General features: G+C 35.6%; 2 protein-coding genes across 2 annotated transcripts; one reads left to right on the top strand and one right to left on the bottom strand.

Moving 5' to 3' along the window:
• Positions 1 to 464: 464 nt before the first annotated feature.
• Positions 465 to 6,979, bottom strand: LOC109041242 (transcription initiation factor TFIID subunit 10). The gene is made up of 5 exons (XM_019057509.2): positions 6,813 to 6,979; positions 5,769 to 5,887; positions 4,489 to 4,553; positions 3,316 to 3,520; positions 465 to 1,859 (listed from the first exon to the last, which is right to left on the bottom strand). Exons 2-4 carry the CDS (start codon positions 5,874 to 5,876, stop codon positions 3,316 to 3,318), a joined length of 378 nt encoding a protein of 125 aa, XP_018913054.1. The 5' UTR covers positions 5,877 to 5,887; positions 6,813 to 6,979; the 3' UTR covers positions 465 to 1,859.
• A 42-nt stretch (positions 6,980 to 7,021) lies between these two features.
• On the top strand, positions 7,022 to 15,704 carry LOC109041243 (stomatin-like protein stl-1). The gene is made up of 9 exons (XM_019057510.2): positions 7,022 to 7,284; positions 7,855 to 7,965; positions 9,058 to 9,205; positions 10,077 to 10,197; positions 11,097 to 11,224; positions 11,760 to 11,915; positions 12,924 to 13,039; positions 13,808 to 13,936; positions 15,399 to 15,704. The coding sequence occupies exons 1-9, from the start codon at positions 7,234 to 7,236 to the stop codon at positions 15,549 to 15,551; spliced, it is 1,113 nt and encodes a 370-aa protein (XP_018913055.2). The 5' UTR covers positions 7,022 to 7,233; the 3' UTR covers positions 15,552 to 15,704.
• Positions 15,705 to 16,522: the final 818 nt, after the last annotated feature.

Here is a 16,522-nt window from a genome sequence, read left to right as displayed (position 1 = left end):
CTCCTGTTCCACAGGAGGCAAAATTTAAATTTTAAATAGGAATTCCCATCTTGTGATACCTCATTGGGAAGAACATGAGAAAAATTTTAAGTGCAAACCGCAGGTCCTTATCTATCTTGATTTCAATATGGCAGAAAATTGAAATCTGGTGTTAGTGGTAGATTGTTCTTTGTCAGCTTTTGATTATATAGGCCAAGAAGGCAAGGAAATTTATCTTTCATGCAGATTAAATTAAGAAGTTTCTTTCTTTTTAAAAAACTGACGTAAAAAATAGGAAAAAAGACGCAACAGGAAAATTGAAAGTTGATGCACACCCTCTTTGCGACCACCTTCAAAATGAGATCAAAAGCTGAAAAATCTGTTCAGTGGCTTGTCTGGAAAAAACAGAAAACTGCAGTGGAAAGAGAGTCTCACTACAGGTTTCATATATGTGGATTACAAATGACAAAAAAGAAAAGTAAAAGTTGTGTGAAATTTTGTTTATTCTGACTCTACACCGTTTAAAAGTTAAGCTCCCAAAAGAAAATACATAATCAGGCTGGGAAGCAACGAGAGATAAAAATTCACATGCATTAAAGGTAGTGAGCAAGTTATTAAGATCCAACAATAAATATGATCTAACTTTGGTTCCACACACAATTTTGTCCAATGTCCGAGAACAGAAATAACTCTACTACATACATTACACATAAAAAAACCATATTTCATGGCTCAATTTAGAAACAAAATACATATTCCATATATTTTCCTTCATAGGTAGTTCTTTTGAGGATATGTCAGAAAAATTGATCCTGTTTTGTGTAATGCAGTCCGACTGAAAGATGAAATTGGATTGATGAAGCACTGAGATTTCTTGTTCATGGAGGGTTTAACTTCCACTTGTTTGGACTGTCAAAAATATGCCGTGAGAGGCTTTTTGACAAAATTGATGGTATTAGTCAAAAATAACTTTGTAACCTAAAGCTGACATTACCTTCTTAACAGAATTTTAGAACCTTTCCAATGAATTTAAGGGAGACAGAATTTCACTCAGATGCAGGTAGCATATTATTAATTCCTGATATTGATGGCCAAGCACAAAAACCAAGTAATCCAATACTGTGGTGTTTCCACATTTCTGCTCCTTCTGTATTCCTTTTTTCTACACCAGAGTAACTAGCCATTTTTACTTGACTTTTTGCTTAGTCATTTTCAAACACACAAGAAAAACCACACAAATTTTTTTTACAGATTACATGGAATCATTTCTTAACTGAAATTAAAGTGACCATTGATGTAATACTAGATATTGACTCGGGACTGTTTAAATTGGTAAACAATTTTTTTTAAAGTATTACACAGGAAAAACTCAAGTCAATTTCATTTTTTTCCTTTATAATTTTTTTTTTTTTTGTTTGTCATCTCCATGATTCTGTCTTTATGGACCATGTTATTTATTTTTAATTAAAACAAGAGTGCCTGCGGATTGAATATTTCTTCAAGGGAAAATAGAAGGCAAGGAACTGATATTATTGAACAATTTTGTCACATTTTTGCAGGCTTTCTTAGTCATCCTTGGAACATTAGATATAAGAGACCGAGAAGGAAAAGGTCTGGACTTACGGACTAAATAGTGACAATTTCATCTTGAAGTTTGAATCGCAAAGATGCTTTCAGTACTGATAGGTTTTTTGAAGTATTTGAATCCCTTTAACAGTTGCAGTTTTTATTCAATATCTTAGTCCAAAAAAAGAGATGGATCTTGTTTGCAGTGCATAAATTGACTTAAAATGTTCCACGAGACAGAGGTAATTTTTCTTCCGTTCCTGTAACATCCTGATGTGTTCCCACTTCTCCGTTTGGCTGAGTATTCTATTCAGCTGTCAAGACAAGGAAAAGAAACATTAAGGTGATATTATTAGATTAACCTGTAGGATGTATATTGGATGTCCTAAAATTAATGCAACAATTGCAGCTCTGTGAATAATGAATAGATAAGAAATATCAACAGGCATTTAGATTATCTAATTACAAATTTAACAAAACCCATTGGAGCTCATCATTGTTACTGCGTGCATCTGTAAGACAACCACTGTTGCCAGAATCATTCATCCTGCTGTCTACTCACTTTACAGTTCAATTTACAGATTTGTTTTCCCTTCAAAAAACCATCCTTAAAATCTTACAGGTAGCAGCAAAAAGAAAGTCTTTAAAAGAACACATCTCAACAATTCTTTGATTGAATAAGCTTTGAAAGCTTAGAATTTGAAAGTTCTTGTTAAATTTGGACAAAATATGATTATACAGAGGCATTTTCACACTCCATGTCGTCTTACTTCTTAGCTTAGAATATCAATTGTTCCATCATTTTTGGGACAATCGGTGCATTAAGTTTGAAAAGATCAGCTGGATGATTTTCCTCACATTTTGGTTCTCAATGGGTATAATTAAACACAATGAAAATAAGGAAACAAAAAAGCACAATAGCATCCAGTGTGGGGAGTAAATGACTTGAATTGACTCATAGGCAACATGCTTCGTTACAAGGCGTTGGTTAAAGCTGATTGTGAGTTCAGCCAATCGGAAAATGCTGTTTCCCTTGTTGGCTACGTTATCAGAGCCTGCCAAAATTACCATTTTAAATGGATCCCATTTTTGTCATTTTCAAATCAAAGTTTCTTTGCCATTTAGAATTAAAAAATGTTTGAAAAAATTCCTAGACACTCAAATCAATCCGTACTTTCAGAAAATGAATTATAAAAAATGGGTGCCACTAACCCATCGCTCAACTTATTGACCAGCTCACTGGTCATATGAAAAATATGAAGGTGAGTAAGTAAGAGCAACAAAATTTTCTGAAACTTTTAGAGAGGAAACTAAAGTTTGATCTGTTTTTGGTAAGGGAAGAAATTGAATGCATATCTTACAGTGCGCCACCATGTGAAGACTGCTTAAAAAACAAAGTGAAACCAACAAACATTTGGTACTCCTGCGGCCTCATTGTTGAAATGTTGTGTTTGTCAACCAGCAAAGACAAGACTGAGGAGGAATTGAGTTGTGGATTGGTTGGCTTTGTCAGCCGCTCTCTTAGTCGTGCTTATGTTAGGTGGATTTGACAACGAAGAATCAGCAACTCAAGAGCTAATTTAAGTCTCTCATCAGTACCAGGTGATATGAGCACAACAAAGAGGATGACTGATAAAGCCGACCAATCACATGACTCCAATTCTTCTTAGTTTTGCCTTGTTCGGTTGACAAACACAAAATTTCAGCAATCAGGTTGCTGGATCTTTTTGAAAAGATAAAAATAAGCAGAAGTAGTACAGACTGAATTACCTAGACATAATAATAAGGTTTCCGCACTGTCACTCCGTACTCAGCTAGAGCAGGGGTTAGATCTTCCATTGTCAAAGTGTACCTTCGGTCTTTGGTTTTATTGTTTTTTGTGGGCAGATTTGAAGAGCGTACTTTGCAGTGCTGCAAGGCATCATTTGCAATTTCTGAAATAAATTTTTGTGCAGCCAAGGAAATAAGGCGAACTCTGGAAACAAAACAAGCAAAAAGTTCTGATATTTTTGTATTGTACACTTACTACTCCTTTTCAATGAGCCTGTGAGATTATGTAGTCCTTTAAGCTGTCTTAAACAAAGAACACACTTTAAAGTCAAAGTAAGTAAGAAATATTAACTACTTATCCTAACAGATTCAAGAGCTCAAAATCACGATATTATGAGCAAATAATCTCATTACAAAATATATAATGATGAAAAAAATAAAAATTTCTTCTTTCTTCCTAAAAAAGAAGTAGAAATTAAAAGTAAGTTCACACACATGAAGAATGGTCTATCGTTAGTGCTGAGGCATTAAAACCCCAAAATTGTCTGGGTTACTTACTGGTCTCAGATATCTGGCATGAGACGATTCAATTCTGTCATGAAGTTAGGTAACATTCAAATTCAGTTGCTGATCGAAATAAAAAAAAATAATCTATTTTCTTAAAAGAGGACATTAATAAACTGCTAAGGAACAACATCTTTCCACCTCACGGCACATGAACCGCATAGATCCTACTTGTCCACTGCAAGAAATGAGTGTATTTTCCAAAGGACAGTGTTTCTTGGAAAAATTGCTCAACTCTTCCCTGTTCCTACCTAAACTTCCACACTTGCAATTTGTGAACTACAGGGTTGATTGTGTTTGAAATCAAAGCCAGCCTAATCCAGGACAAAACCTATGCATCATACAAATTTTAGTTTGATTGCCTTGAATCTACTCTAGTTATTAGACGGACCTTCACTCCATACCTACGCCCTCTAAAACCTACTAAAGAAATTTTTGGTTCTTATTCATCAGGAGAAAGTCAAGATGATGCACTATGTGCTGCAAGAAACTTATTCTAGAGCTCTTCCAAATTAACTGAGAATTACGCCACCAGATCGGGCGAATTTGCAGCCAATGGGGGGGGGGGGAAAAAGGTACGTACGAAGATGTATAAAAGGGTGCACTTACATTCGAGGATCAGAAGCTTCGAACCCAGCTGAATTGAGGTATGAAGCAGTCACTGCATCAGGGATCTAGAATATGAAATATGAAAAAAAGGATTAGTCACTTTCAAAACATGCAGGTGTCAGCAATGAATCTCCTTGAAGAGTCTCTGACATTTTAGAAAACAAAAAAATCTTGCTTTTACATGCATGTAATTGTTCTCGTTTAGTAGTGAATGTGCATTTCGAACCTCAAGTTCATCATCTGCAGATTACCACAAAATTAACTTGAAAAATCACAATTAAAGTCAAAACGGTATCACAGTGCATATTAATATTTTGAAGAGGATTCAAAAACACATGGATGAATGTTTTTGAATCTTCTTCATAATTTTACCATGCTCCTCAAAACAAATTTCAGGAAATTCACACAATAGTTTCCTCTACAAATCATAGATAAACGGTGGGGACTCTGTAACTCAAATCTCGAAAAGTGACCATTCTGCGCTTGACTCCTTAATTATAGTTGTAAGCTGCCATCTTCATATACTTAATACTTACTCTTTTCATTGGTTTTGCTGAAAATGAGGGACCAATTACCTCCATTGATTTGAATTTACAAAATATCATAAACTGAAAACAGCTCTGAATCAAAATCAATTTTAATATGTACGGTCATAGATAGCTGGAGCAATATTAAGAAACTGACAGAATTCTGGAGGAAAGATGAAAACCTTTTGTCCAGCAACAATTTTGCTCCAAAATTATTGAAATTTTCTCATAATTCCTTTTCGGCATTATTATAGACTTGGATTTTGAAAAAATCAAAATATAAGCTGAGGGGATTTTTTACCAAAATTTATCTTTTGATAGTTTAAGCTAGAGTCAAAGGTACAGATTTCAATTAAGTACCAAAAGTTGAGAAGTGGAAACAACACTTTTACTGGAGATATTTTGAGGTACCAACAGTTGATTTTCGCACAAACATTTCGGAATGATCCACTTATCTAGAGACTGAAATTGGTGTTTTCCTAAAATAATATTTATAATGGCTAAAATCTACAAAAAGTCCAAACGATAGGAATGCCCAGTGACATTAGACTCAGAAACCACCTCTAGTTACTGACACAGACTTGCACAGTACTACTGACAGTACCATCAAGTCTGTCAAGTCTGTACTACTGTACTACTGCACAGTAGTACAGACTTGACTAGTACTTGCACAGATGCAAGGCATTCTGGTGTTCAAAAACTAGACCTCTTGAATTCATCAAGGAGGATAGTGAGAAAAATTAAAATACTCACAGTAGGGGTGTAATCTTCCAACTGAGCAAGAAAGTCTGATAATGGATGTCCCACAGATTTTGAGTCAGACTCTGACTGAGCGTTTTCTATATTTTTCTGATCACTCATTGTAGATTACTCTGAAATCAAACCATTAACATTTACATACCACTCAATTAAATAAATCAACTGAATTACTTTAAGTGCAATATTTAGACGGTGTAAGTCAGCAATCACATAACTCGGTTTGCAACGTCGCAGACTTCAGTGTCATACTTTATTTTTTAAACGGAAAACTACTCAATGGCAATTCTTTAAAACTACCGTTATTTTTCATCTCTGTGCGAAGAAAAATCTGCAAAAACTTCAAGGAGTGATGTCAATTTGTTTTCCACTTAAAAAATAACATAGAGGCGGGGATTTTCAGACACTGCAAACGAGATATATGATTGCCGACTTAAGCTGTCGATTTCTCTCCCCAGATGGAGCCAGTATCAAAAATGTCATCAAACTAAAAAGAGCAATAGGTAGATGGATAATTATTTATATCAAAAATTGAAATTTACATAACATTACCATGTTTGATGAATTGTATTTGAACAGACTGATGTTAGTAAATCAGATTTATTTAAGTAGGTACAGGAGAAACTTTATTTTTGAGAAAAACCAGAAATTTTGAGGTAGGTAGCACTAATACCTAGGCCAAGTCAGTCAGCTATGCGTGGCAGTCGAAAGTAAACAACTGCCAACCTAGCTGACGACACGTCCACCGTGCGTCTCTGAATATGCATATTCAACAACTGCAGACGCTGAGTGCTGTAGCGCCACACTTTCGAGGCCCTACTTAAATGAGCTATCTCTGTTGCCAGTTGTGAGGAGTATGAAGAGAGAGTTGCTTTGACCATGGTTTTTTTAAGTCTTATCTCAATAAAATATTTCCGAAAGATTCAATCCTGTTGAACTGACAGAAAATTGTCACTGCATAGAACTTTCCGGCTCTTACGTTGCAGAGCTTACCATCAGCAATGTATGAGAGCCCACTAAAACTGAAAATTACAGACTTACCCTTATTGATTTTTGAGATGAACAGTACAGAAGAAATTCCAATGGATTCGATCCTGAATTCTGGGATTTCCAGGGTGCTTTCTTCGTCAGTAGATGATATTCTCCAGAGACAAGATATTCTCACAGAAAACCATTCTAACCTAAAATAAGAGTAAACAACTAAACAAAACAAAGATTACAGATAACTGGGGGGAAGAAGGGGAGGGGGATAGCGGTGAGAAGTAAGGTTAGGTTTTAAAATCTCGCCGGACTGCTCGTGTGTGTGATAACTTCTTTTTGCCTCCATTCTTCTTCATCCGTTGTTTTATTTTATGTTTATTGGCTCTAGTCAACATATTCTGTACTTAGTTACTAAGTGTATAATACCATATTATCATACTTCACAAGATTCACTAGACAGTTGCACTCCACGGAAACAAAGATGTTATCTAGACACGCTCGAAGAGTACTGCGATCACATTCTTCATTTAGTGTAAGTTACTTCTCATATATTAGCTTCATTACGTATAACGTCCATCTTAATACTAAGGACCATCGAGGTGCTTACATCAAGATGTTTTTCTGTAGAAATTTTTAAGTATTAGTTTTGAATATGGACCGTCACTGTTTTTGATCTCGAACAGGACCTAACTCTCCAGACCATTGCATCATACCTAAGGTATTGGGAATGCGTTAAACTGCCATGTTTTCCATCTTCATCTCGAATGGCAGGGAGGGAATGCCTGAGCGCTTTACCATGATGGTCATCAATTAGGATTTCATTCCAGAGAGACGTAGGCAGAACGTTCTAATCTTAAAGCACTGAGGAAGAGCAGCCACCCTGGTGCTTGTCCTAGTGTTAAAAATAGAGCAAGAATCTACATGTGGTAAAAAGAATTGGGTTCAACCCGCACAGGAGATGTAAACAACTGAGGAGAGCTGTCACAGGCAAAATAACACCAAATTATATTGAAGAATAATTTATTATTACGTTATCCTTTACTTTATTGTTTCTGTCTAACTACTTGTTGCTTGTTTGAAATGTAAAAATGAATTTTTCCAGGATTCCATCCTCCCAAGAGAAAAATCAATTCTTCCTACATCTGTGGTTACGACGAAGAGGTACTATAACACCCCTGTCAACACTGGAATTTTATTCGTTCCGCAACAAGAGGTAACTTTTTTCTTTTTTTTGTGCAGGAGTGATCGGCAATCCACTCGGTGAGTGTTCGGCACGATTTATGATGAGAGTTTCCTCAAAATCCTTGAACAATATTTTACAGCCCCTCACTTTAGCAGATCTTGTGTCAGATGAGTTTACCTTTCTCATTTGCTTGTGCTTATAACAGCCATGGTACCTGAGCAATATTATGAAAAAGTAAAAGTTGAAATCAAAATACCCCATTTTTCACCCGCCACCTCCTTTGATTTTTTTTAAATTTGGTGTGTGAATTGTGCTTGATGTGAGACATCTTTTCCCCAAATTTTAGACCCCCAAAATATTCTAAATGGATGGCAGGGAAGGTTGAAGTTGAAACCTTCTTACCTCAGTATGTCTCATAATAGAGAAAAAGTTATCGAAAAGTATCCAAGTATCGTTATCGAAAAGTTTCCGATTTGCGCTAAAAATCATACAAAGTTAAGTATGTACTTTAAAATTCTGGAAGACATTTTACCATCTTTGTTTTGAAGGTACATGTGGCAGAGGTTCCCAGGAATTTTACAAAGAAAGTGTATGCGATGTGAACGATTTCATGAAATTATGAGCGTTGAGAATGATGCTGTGCACAAAAAGAGAAACCAAGAAATTTGCTTAGCATAGACATGTATGGAAGATAGTCAATTGCTTAAACAAGTGTTCGATTAAAATCCTAGGTGGCACTAATTAGCTGTCGTGGATATGACTTGAGGCATGATACAAAAGTATGATCTTTTTGACCAAGACTGATAGGTTACCGTTTACATAAGTAATTACTTTAATCAAAATTTTACCAGATCACTTCAGTTGAAGCAGACAATGTCTTACAACAAGTTGAATGTTTTAATACAAAAGTAACTTTGTAAGAATGTATTGAAACCAAAAGAACTTGTGTTTAGGATTAGTGTACAACATAGTTCCTTTTGATTTCATTTTTTGTTTCACATACTTAGTTCTTTTTAGCAAAAATACGTCTAGTTTGTCCCACTTCTGTACGTGTGGTAACTTTGCCTTTGTATTCTGTTTTTGAATTGTCATAATATTTTTGTGTCAAATTTCTCTTTGCAGGCATGGGTGGTTGAGCGAATGGGAAAATTTTACAAAATACTAAATCCGGGTTTCAACATGCTTATTCCTTTCATTGACACAGTTAAGTACGTGCAAGTACTTAAAGAAATAGCCATTGATGTCCCCAAGCAGAGTGCTGTGACTGCAGGTAATGACTTAAAGTTCTCTTGTCAAGAGACTTAGTCAGATGAAGTTTTTTGTGAATGCTAATGGTATTTCTTTAACATTTTTTTTTTTCTATTTTTTCCAAATTTTTTTGATGGGCAGGAAAAGTTCAAAAGTCTGTATATTTGAAGAAAAAGTTAGAAAATAATTTGAAATCAAAGCTGTACTGCCGGTGCGGGAGCGTCATGCAGGGATTCAATTTTTTTTTCTACTGTTGCGACCGAATTGTTGAAGTGGCCTTTAAATTGTGAAGGCGTAGAGAAGTTTTTTTTTTTTTCTTTCATCTTGTAGACGGTTTTCAAATTTTAACTCTTGTGAAGTAATGTGACTAGAGTGCGCATACTATAATTATCCAAAAGACCTTTTTGCAGAAACCCATGCGTTGCCGAAAATTGTGGAGGCCTAGAACAATTTGCACCCTTGGCACCATGTGCCAGTGATCGTGGGGCTGGAAACATACTGGGTGTATGCGTATCGCGGAAACTTTGAAAAAATACAAGAAACTGTATATAAGATAGTTTCCTGCGATGCCCTTGTACTGTATACTTCTTTGAACAATTTATTTTGTTCCTGTCGTTGTAATCTGTCAGCCCCGGGTTGTGGCTCAGAATCTTGAAAATGGAAAATGTGAGTAAAACCATGGCTGGCCAAGGTGAATCTTAAAGTAGATTAATCTTCAAGACTCACCTAGGAATGAGGATAAATAAATGAAATTTATAAAATTAAACATTGCTTTTGTAAAGGCATTATAAAGCTCCTCTGAGGACGTAGTTCTCACTCGTAGATTCATGCACACAGTTTTCAGATATTTGTAGTGGCACTTTTTAATTTTTTCCTTCACTATTTTTTTTCAGATAATGTTACTTTAAGTATTGATGGTGTGTTGTATTTGAGGGTTATCGATCCCTACAGTGCTAGTTATGGAGTTACGGATCCAGAGTTTGCAGTCACTCAGATAGCTCAAACTACCATGAGGTAACACTTGCCAAAAATGAAAATTGATCAGTCAAGCCACTTTTTTCTTCCTTCGTTTTCTTAGTTGTAATATCATTATTTCCAGGTGTTTTAAGGTCCATTAAGTTAAGAAAAATCTAATTCAAAATATTGCATGTCTGTCCGCCTGCGGGGAAATTATTGAAACTATATCAGCACAATAAGACAGGACATGGTCCTATCTTAACCATGCAATATATCGCATTTTGATGTCCTATCGAGCTGCTTCAAACTTTCAATAATCGGCCCGCTGGTATGATAAACCATCATACATGTGTATGGATGTATCTGAATGACTAATCATTTAAACTTATTCTAAATTAGTTACCCAAAATGCTTCAGACATTCCAACTTGCACTGACTGAACAACAGGAGGCTCTTCAAGGGAATCCTACCATATTGCAGAGCTGGCTCTTGATGAGAACCAGGTTTATTGTGATCCTTGTCAAGCCTCTTGCGAGAAATGTAAGAACCACCATGAGACAGTCGAGCATATTCAGAATCTGTTTAGAAAGAGTTTACAAGCCAAAAAAGTAATTATTTGAAAGAAAAATTAGTGCCTGAAAGTTAGTGAGAATGAAAACACTAATGTGGCAACTTTAAAATACCCGATGTTGGGTCAGCTTAGATTATGTATCTTCTTTGATTTAGGTCTTTGAAGTTTGTTCTTTTAAAATCCAGCCAGAGTCCTTCATACAAACAATTTTATTGGTCTTCCTCGAGTTTACCATAAAATTGTTTGAGATTTGTCAACAAGAAAACAGCAATTTTTGTCGTTTTGAATTTTTTCAGTTGGGCCCTTCTTCATTCTTATCCTCTGGCTTCTCATACTTCATGTTAACATCTAGGTTAATTTTATGACTTGTATGCTTGTGTTACAGGTCCGAGTTAGGTAAAATATCCTTAGATAAAGTTTTTCAAGAACGTGAAAATTTGAATGTTAACATTGTAGAATCCATCAACAAAGCCAGTGCTGCTTGGGGAATACAATGCTTACGTTATGAAATTAGTAAGTAGGATATCTTACTTTTCTCACTCTTTCTCTCTTGCAAGTAAAGTTTCAATGAATTCTGTCGCTCTATCTAACTACTTTTAGATAGTTTTATTCATTATGCCCCCCCCCCCTTCTCCATGGGAATTTGAAAAAAATACTAAAAATTAAGATAATTTAAGTTCTGAGGGGGACCGTACATTCTGTCTCACAGTTGTTGCCTGTTTTTGTATAATTTGTGATAAAACTGTAAATTTTCCAATTTAAAGGAACAGTGTAAGTTTCCATTTTTTGTCACAGTTCATTTTAATGATCAGCCAAATCGATTTTCATGATTTGTGCGGCTATAGATATGAGACAGCCCCTAGATGAGCCCCCTCTATTTAGGTTAACTCTCACAGAGCCAGCACAAAGTGGACGAGTGCAAAGCACCCTATGGGGGTTGGGTTGCATAGTAGCCAGGGAGCTTAGCCTCCTAGTATCTTCTACTTTTTGAGGTTATACACTCTATTACAGTACCACTAAAGATCTTATTTTCTTACCGACATTCCAGGAGATATTAAGCTACCTAATCGTGTGCAGGAAGCTATGCAAATGCAAGTTGAAGCTGAGCGGAAGAAAAGAGCAGCAATTTTAGAATCTGAGGGTATTCGAACTGCTGATATCAACATAGCTGAAGGAAAACGCAAATCTCGAATTCTCAACTCTGGTAAGTTAGTAATGCTGGTATCTAGGATTATATTAAAAAAATATAACTCACATAATGAACAAAATGAGGTGTCAGAATTCATGGATTTGGAACTCTGATCGCACAATGCCAATTTACTAAACTATCTGCACTATGAGAACACATCTAACTTTCCAATTTGATGGATTAAGCAATATATCACACCTACATTCACAAATATAGGTAACAATTTAATCAGCCCAAAATATGTAAATGAAATGAGAGGAACACGGGGTACAGGCTGTAAATAAAAGTAATTTGGACGGGACGTTTCGGGTTTTACATTCCCTTTTTCAACCGCTGAAAAAGGGAATGTGAAACCCAAAACGTCCCGTCCAAATTACTTTTATTTACAGCCTGTACCCTGTGTTCCTCTCATTTCATTTACTTTCACAAATGAACTCAACTAAGGATTACAATACATGCACGCAAGAGCTCTAAAATGTGGAAATATCATGATTGATTAATTTCATCCTGCTTTAAACCAATTTTTAGAAAAATCTCACTCAATTCTAAACGCTGTGAGCCCATCAATATTGTTAAAATTGAATATCAAACATATGCTTGGATCATCCTCCTTAGCGCCCCAAAAAAATTCCTCCACTTTGTTTGTGAAATTCTCGTACTCTATACTCAATCTCATACTCGCATCCATTTGCAATGAAAATTTACTAAAACATACATTAGTAAAAACATAGAAACGAAGTTTTCAGTAGTTAGTTGTGCCCTTTTTATCAATGGAGGAGGGCTCCAAAATAAAGACCCATAACAGTCTAGGTACACTCATTTTTCTGAGCAGTGGCTACCTGGACAAATGGTAGCCCAAGACTTATGCTACCTGGACTACCTGCTTGTCCAGACAAGACAGATCAGAGGAGAGAATTCGCCCATTTTTTATTGTCCCTTCTCTCAAATCCCTACTCATTGCCCAGTTTATTCTATAACATATCTTGTCAAATGTAATGAAGGAACCTCCCATCTCATTCGCAGAGGCAGAGCAGCAAGAGAAAATAAACAAAGCAAACGGAGAAGCGACTGCATTATTAACCGTGGCAAACGCTAAGGCAAAAGGACTTGAAATCATCGCCAAATCTCTTTCCCACGAGGTATAGTATAATTTTCAGTTTCCATTTTCTTATTTTTTTCCTTCAATTAAGGAAAAAAATTTCCATGCACATGTGGTCCAGGTGTCCTACAGGGGGTCAAGAGAAGAAATAGCATGGCCCTGTCCACACGAGCGCAGTTCCTGGAACTTATTCCTTGAAACGAGGCATGCTGTCCACAAAAGTTCGCCCGAACTGGAACCGGAACTTCAATAAAACTGAACAATTATTGCAAAATAGTAGATTATTACGACCGCCAAAGTAACAAAATTAAGTGTCAAGATATGTAAAGGCCGTAAAAAACAAAAACAAGCAAAGTCACGTCAAAAGAAACATATGCAGAAGCTCGGAGTACGGGGGAAGTTCTGGGTTTTGGAGGAACAAGTTTTAGCTCAGCTAAAAACTTGTTCGGGAACAAGTTCCTCGAAATAAGTTCTCCGAACCGCGCTCGTGTGGACAAGGCCCAAAGGTAATTAGCTCGAAGGAGATGTAAACAAAGAAACAACCCCAAGTGCCATAAATATCTTGCCTGAGTAAAAAAATAGAAAAAATGCTCATGACCAATGAAAGGACTGAAAAAAAAAAAAAAAAAAAAAAAAAAAAAAAAACAGGTATCACCATGGTAGAAGTGATAGTTGTTGATGTTCATAGAGTTTTTTATGCAAATATTCTACCTAACTAACTCTGGTATTGAGTTCTCTCCATGTTTCATTGTGCTGCTATTTTTCCGGTTCTTTTGCATTCATCATATGTACTTTCGATATTTTTTAGGGTGGAACTAATGCAGCATCTTTAAATGTGGCTCAACAGTATATAGAAGCTTTCCAAAAGCTAGCAAGAACCAACAACACCCTAATTTTGCCTGCAAATACCGGGGATGTCTCTACATTTGTTGCCCAGGTGAGGAGCACTTCCTCTTTACTTACGTTTTATTTAGCAGAAAGAATATATCCATGCAGAGCATTATTGAAAACAAAGTACAATCCATATTAATACCTCAGTCCAGATGAAAGATGATAAAATCATCATTTTAATGAGCCTTGCTCAGGCCTGTTATGCCACTGCCACAAGTTGCTCCCCCCTCCCTTGCCAATGCAGCGTGGCTCAGTTTTTGGATCTGAAAATTCTACAGTCATTTCTGGAAGAAACTAATTTCCCAACGAATTTCAGGCATTTGAGTGAGTACATACTCAACCCTCCTTATTAGAATCGATTAAAAGCAGGATGTACAACTTTGATCACCAAAAGGGGATGAAGCAGCAAAATCGAGGGAAACGTTCCTGACGTTTTTAATTGATAGGTTTAAATCTGCAACATATCAAAAAACTGGTCATTATAACTGGGACCTTTTTTCCTGTAAGGGGGATTGGAGCCCTGTGTATGGAGATATTACCGAAAATGAGCCCTTGCCAATTGGAGAATTGGTGAGTTTTATGAGTGTCGTCAATATTTTTTTGACTGGCAGGAGCCCATATTAAGTGAAAACTTCATAGAAATTTATTCTAGCTGGAAGGGGGCTCTAGGAAGAAGATTTATATGAGCTTTAAATTTTTGATTTGAATCAAACCTTAAATTTTTTCCCAGTTTGGATAATAATATTCAGTCATAAAACCTTTTTGTCGCAAATAGTAGGCTTTTATTTCTAAAGATTATATAAAAAAATTTGAACATTTTTCCATGAAACCAGCCAATATACTTAGTGTGCTAATCGAATGTAGCAGTTATTCAAAAGAGGTAGCTTTCATGAAATTGACTTGTTTCTCCCACATTTTTTGCTACCATTATCATGGCGCAATCCCCAAAAACTCCTGAAAAAGTTTAAAAGCAACGAAACTAGAGTATTTTTTAATCAGAGGGTATCATGAGACAAAGTTAAACGTACACTTGAAAAAGTATAATTTTTCCTCCCATGCTGATAATATAGACATGTTTTTCACAATTTTTTGGACTTTCTTTGTCATTACACAGTGCTTAAATAATATTCTGAAGCAAGAAAACAGGAAAATTAGGGTACTTTTGATGTTTAGATTGTCTTTCGAATGACCTAAATAAATTGAAGCCAATCAAGCCAAATTGTAAATGGTATGCAGTTTTTATTTAGGACTGGGGCTGTATTATTGTAAATGCAGTAGACCCAGATGTTCACAAAAGGCGAAGTTCTGTTGAGGGAGGCCTTAGCACTTTATTAAATGGACACCATTCTCTGAAAAATGCATGCACCTCTTATAATGGATGGACGAGGAAGATCTGTACAAAGCATCTTGTGCAGGATTGCTCTTCCTATAAACTTCTCAGCTTTTGGATTTTATTTTTACTCCTTAATTTGTGGTTATTTTTTATTATTATTATTTATTCATTTCAGTCTTTAGCAATATTCAACTCTCTCTCAAAAAGTACAACACCAAAGATACAAGAGATTTCCAATCAGGACGATAGAGCAGAATACTTCAGCGACGATGAACCTGAACAAAGAAGTTCCACAAAACCTGACCCCAAAACGGTGCCTCCTCTCTAGTACACTTGGTAAAAATTTAGAACTGCATTCTATGAATGCAGATGTTTTCTAAGTTGTTAATTTTTCTTTTTTTAAAAATTTGTGTAAGTAATTAAACAATTGTAAATGCACTTCATCTCTAACTATTACATTTATATATTTTAAAAAAATGTAGCTTTTGCCATTTGAACTTCTTTTATTCCTCTCCCTGACAGTGGTTTTAATCTCAGATACCAATCTTGGTTCCTCGATGCATGCGTTTAAGCAACTCATCTTCTCCAATTACCACCTTGACCATCTTTTCACCATATTAAAAACTAGATTTTCATTGTTCTCACCTTTCTCAAAGTTACAACTTCCAAAAATATTAACAGAAAAATAACCCAAAGGATTGCATGTGATTATTTGATTTAAATCAAGCAGTGAATCATGAAGATTAAATAAATAATAAATATAAATTAGGATGAAACAAGGTGGTAAAGTAGAGTCGAAAGACTCAAATTCCACAGCAATTCTGAGAGCATTCCATGTATTAAATTTTTTTCCTAAAAAAAGAGTGCTCAAAAATGGCATCATTTTAAGACTTTTGATGCTATAAGGGTGTATTCTTTTTTTCTCAGTACATAAATTGCTATTCAAAAGCAATAAACATTCTGAGGATGCATGTCTTGAGGAAGAATCCTCAATTAATAATATATTTGTTAAGACTTGTGCACTGAAATTAATTGCTTACAAGGCAGGTTTTCCATTATTTAGAGAACTTGATCTGTCAGGATTTCTGGAGAACCATTTTCCATGCTAAATAAACTTCCTCTAAAATCCTAACACATCTTGAGAGAAATCCAATTCTTTTCGATTTTTTATTTTCCATTGTTTTGATCAATGGGCTAGGGCGCAACTTAGAAGGTATAGTTTCATGAATATTAATGCACCAAGTGACCCAAGCAAACGGAGCTACTACGATGGCTACAAAAGATTACTACAGAACCAAT

The sequence above is a fragment of the Bemisia tabaci genome, chromosome 1, assembly GCF_918797505.1.
Source record: "Bemisia tabaci chromosome 1, PGI_BMITA_v3".
In the NCBI taxonomy this organism is placed as follows: Eukaryota; Metazoa; Arthropoda; class Insecta; order Hemiptera; family Aleyrodidae; genus Bemisia; species Bemisia tabaci.
Note: the sequence above shows the minus strand (reverse complement) of the source record. Positions and strands in the feature narration are given on the sequence as shown.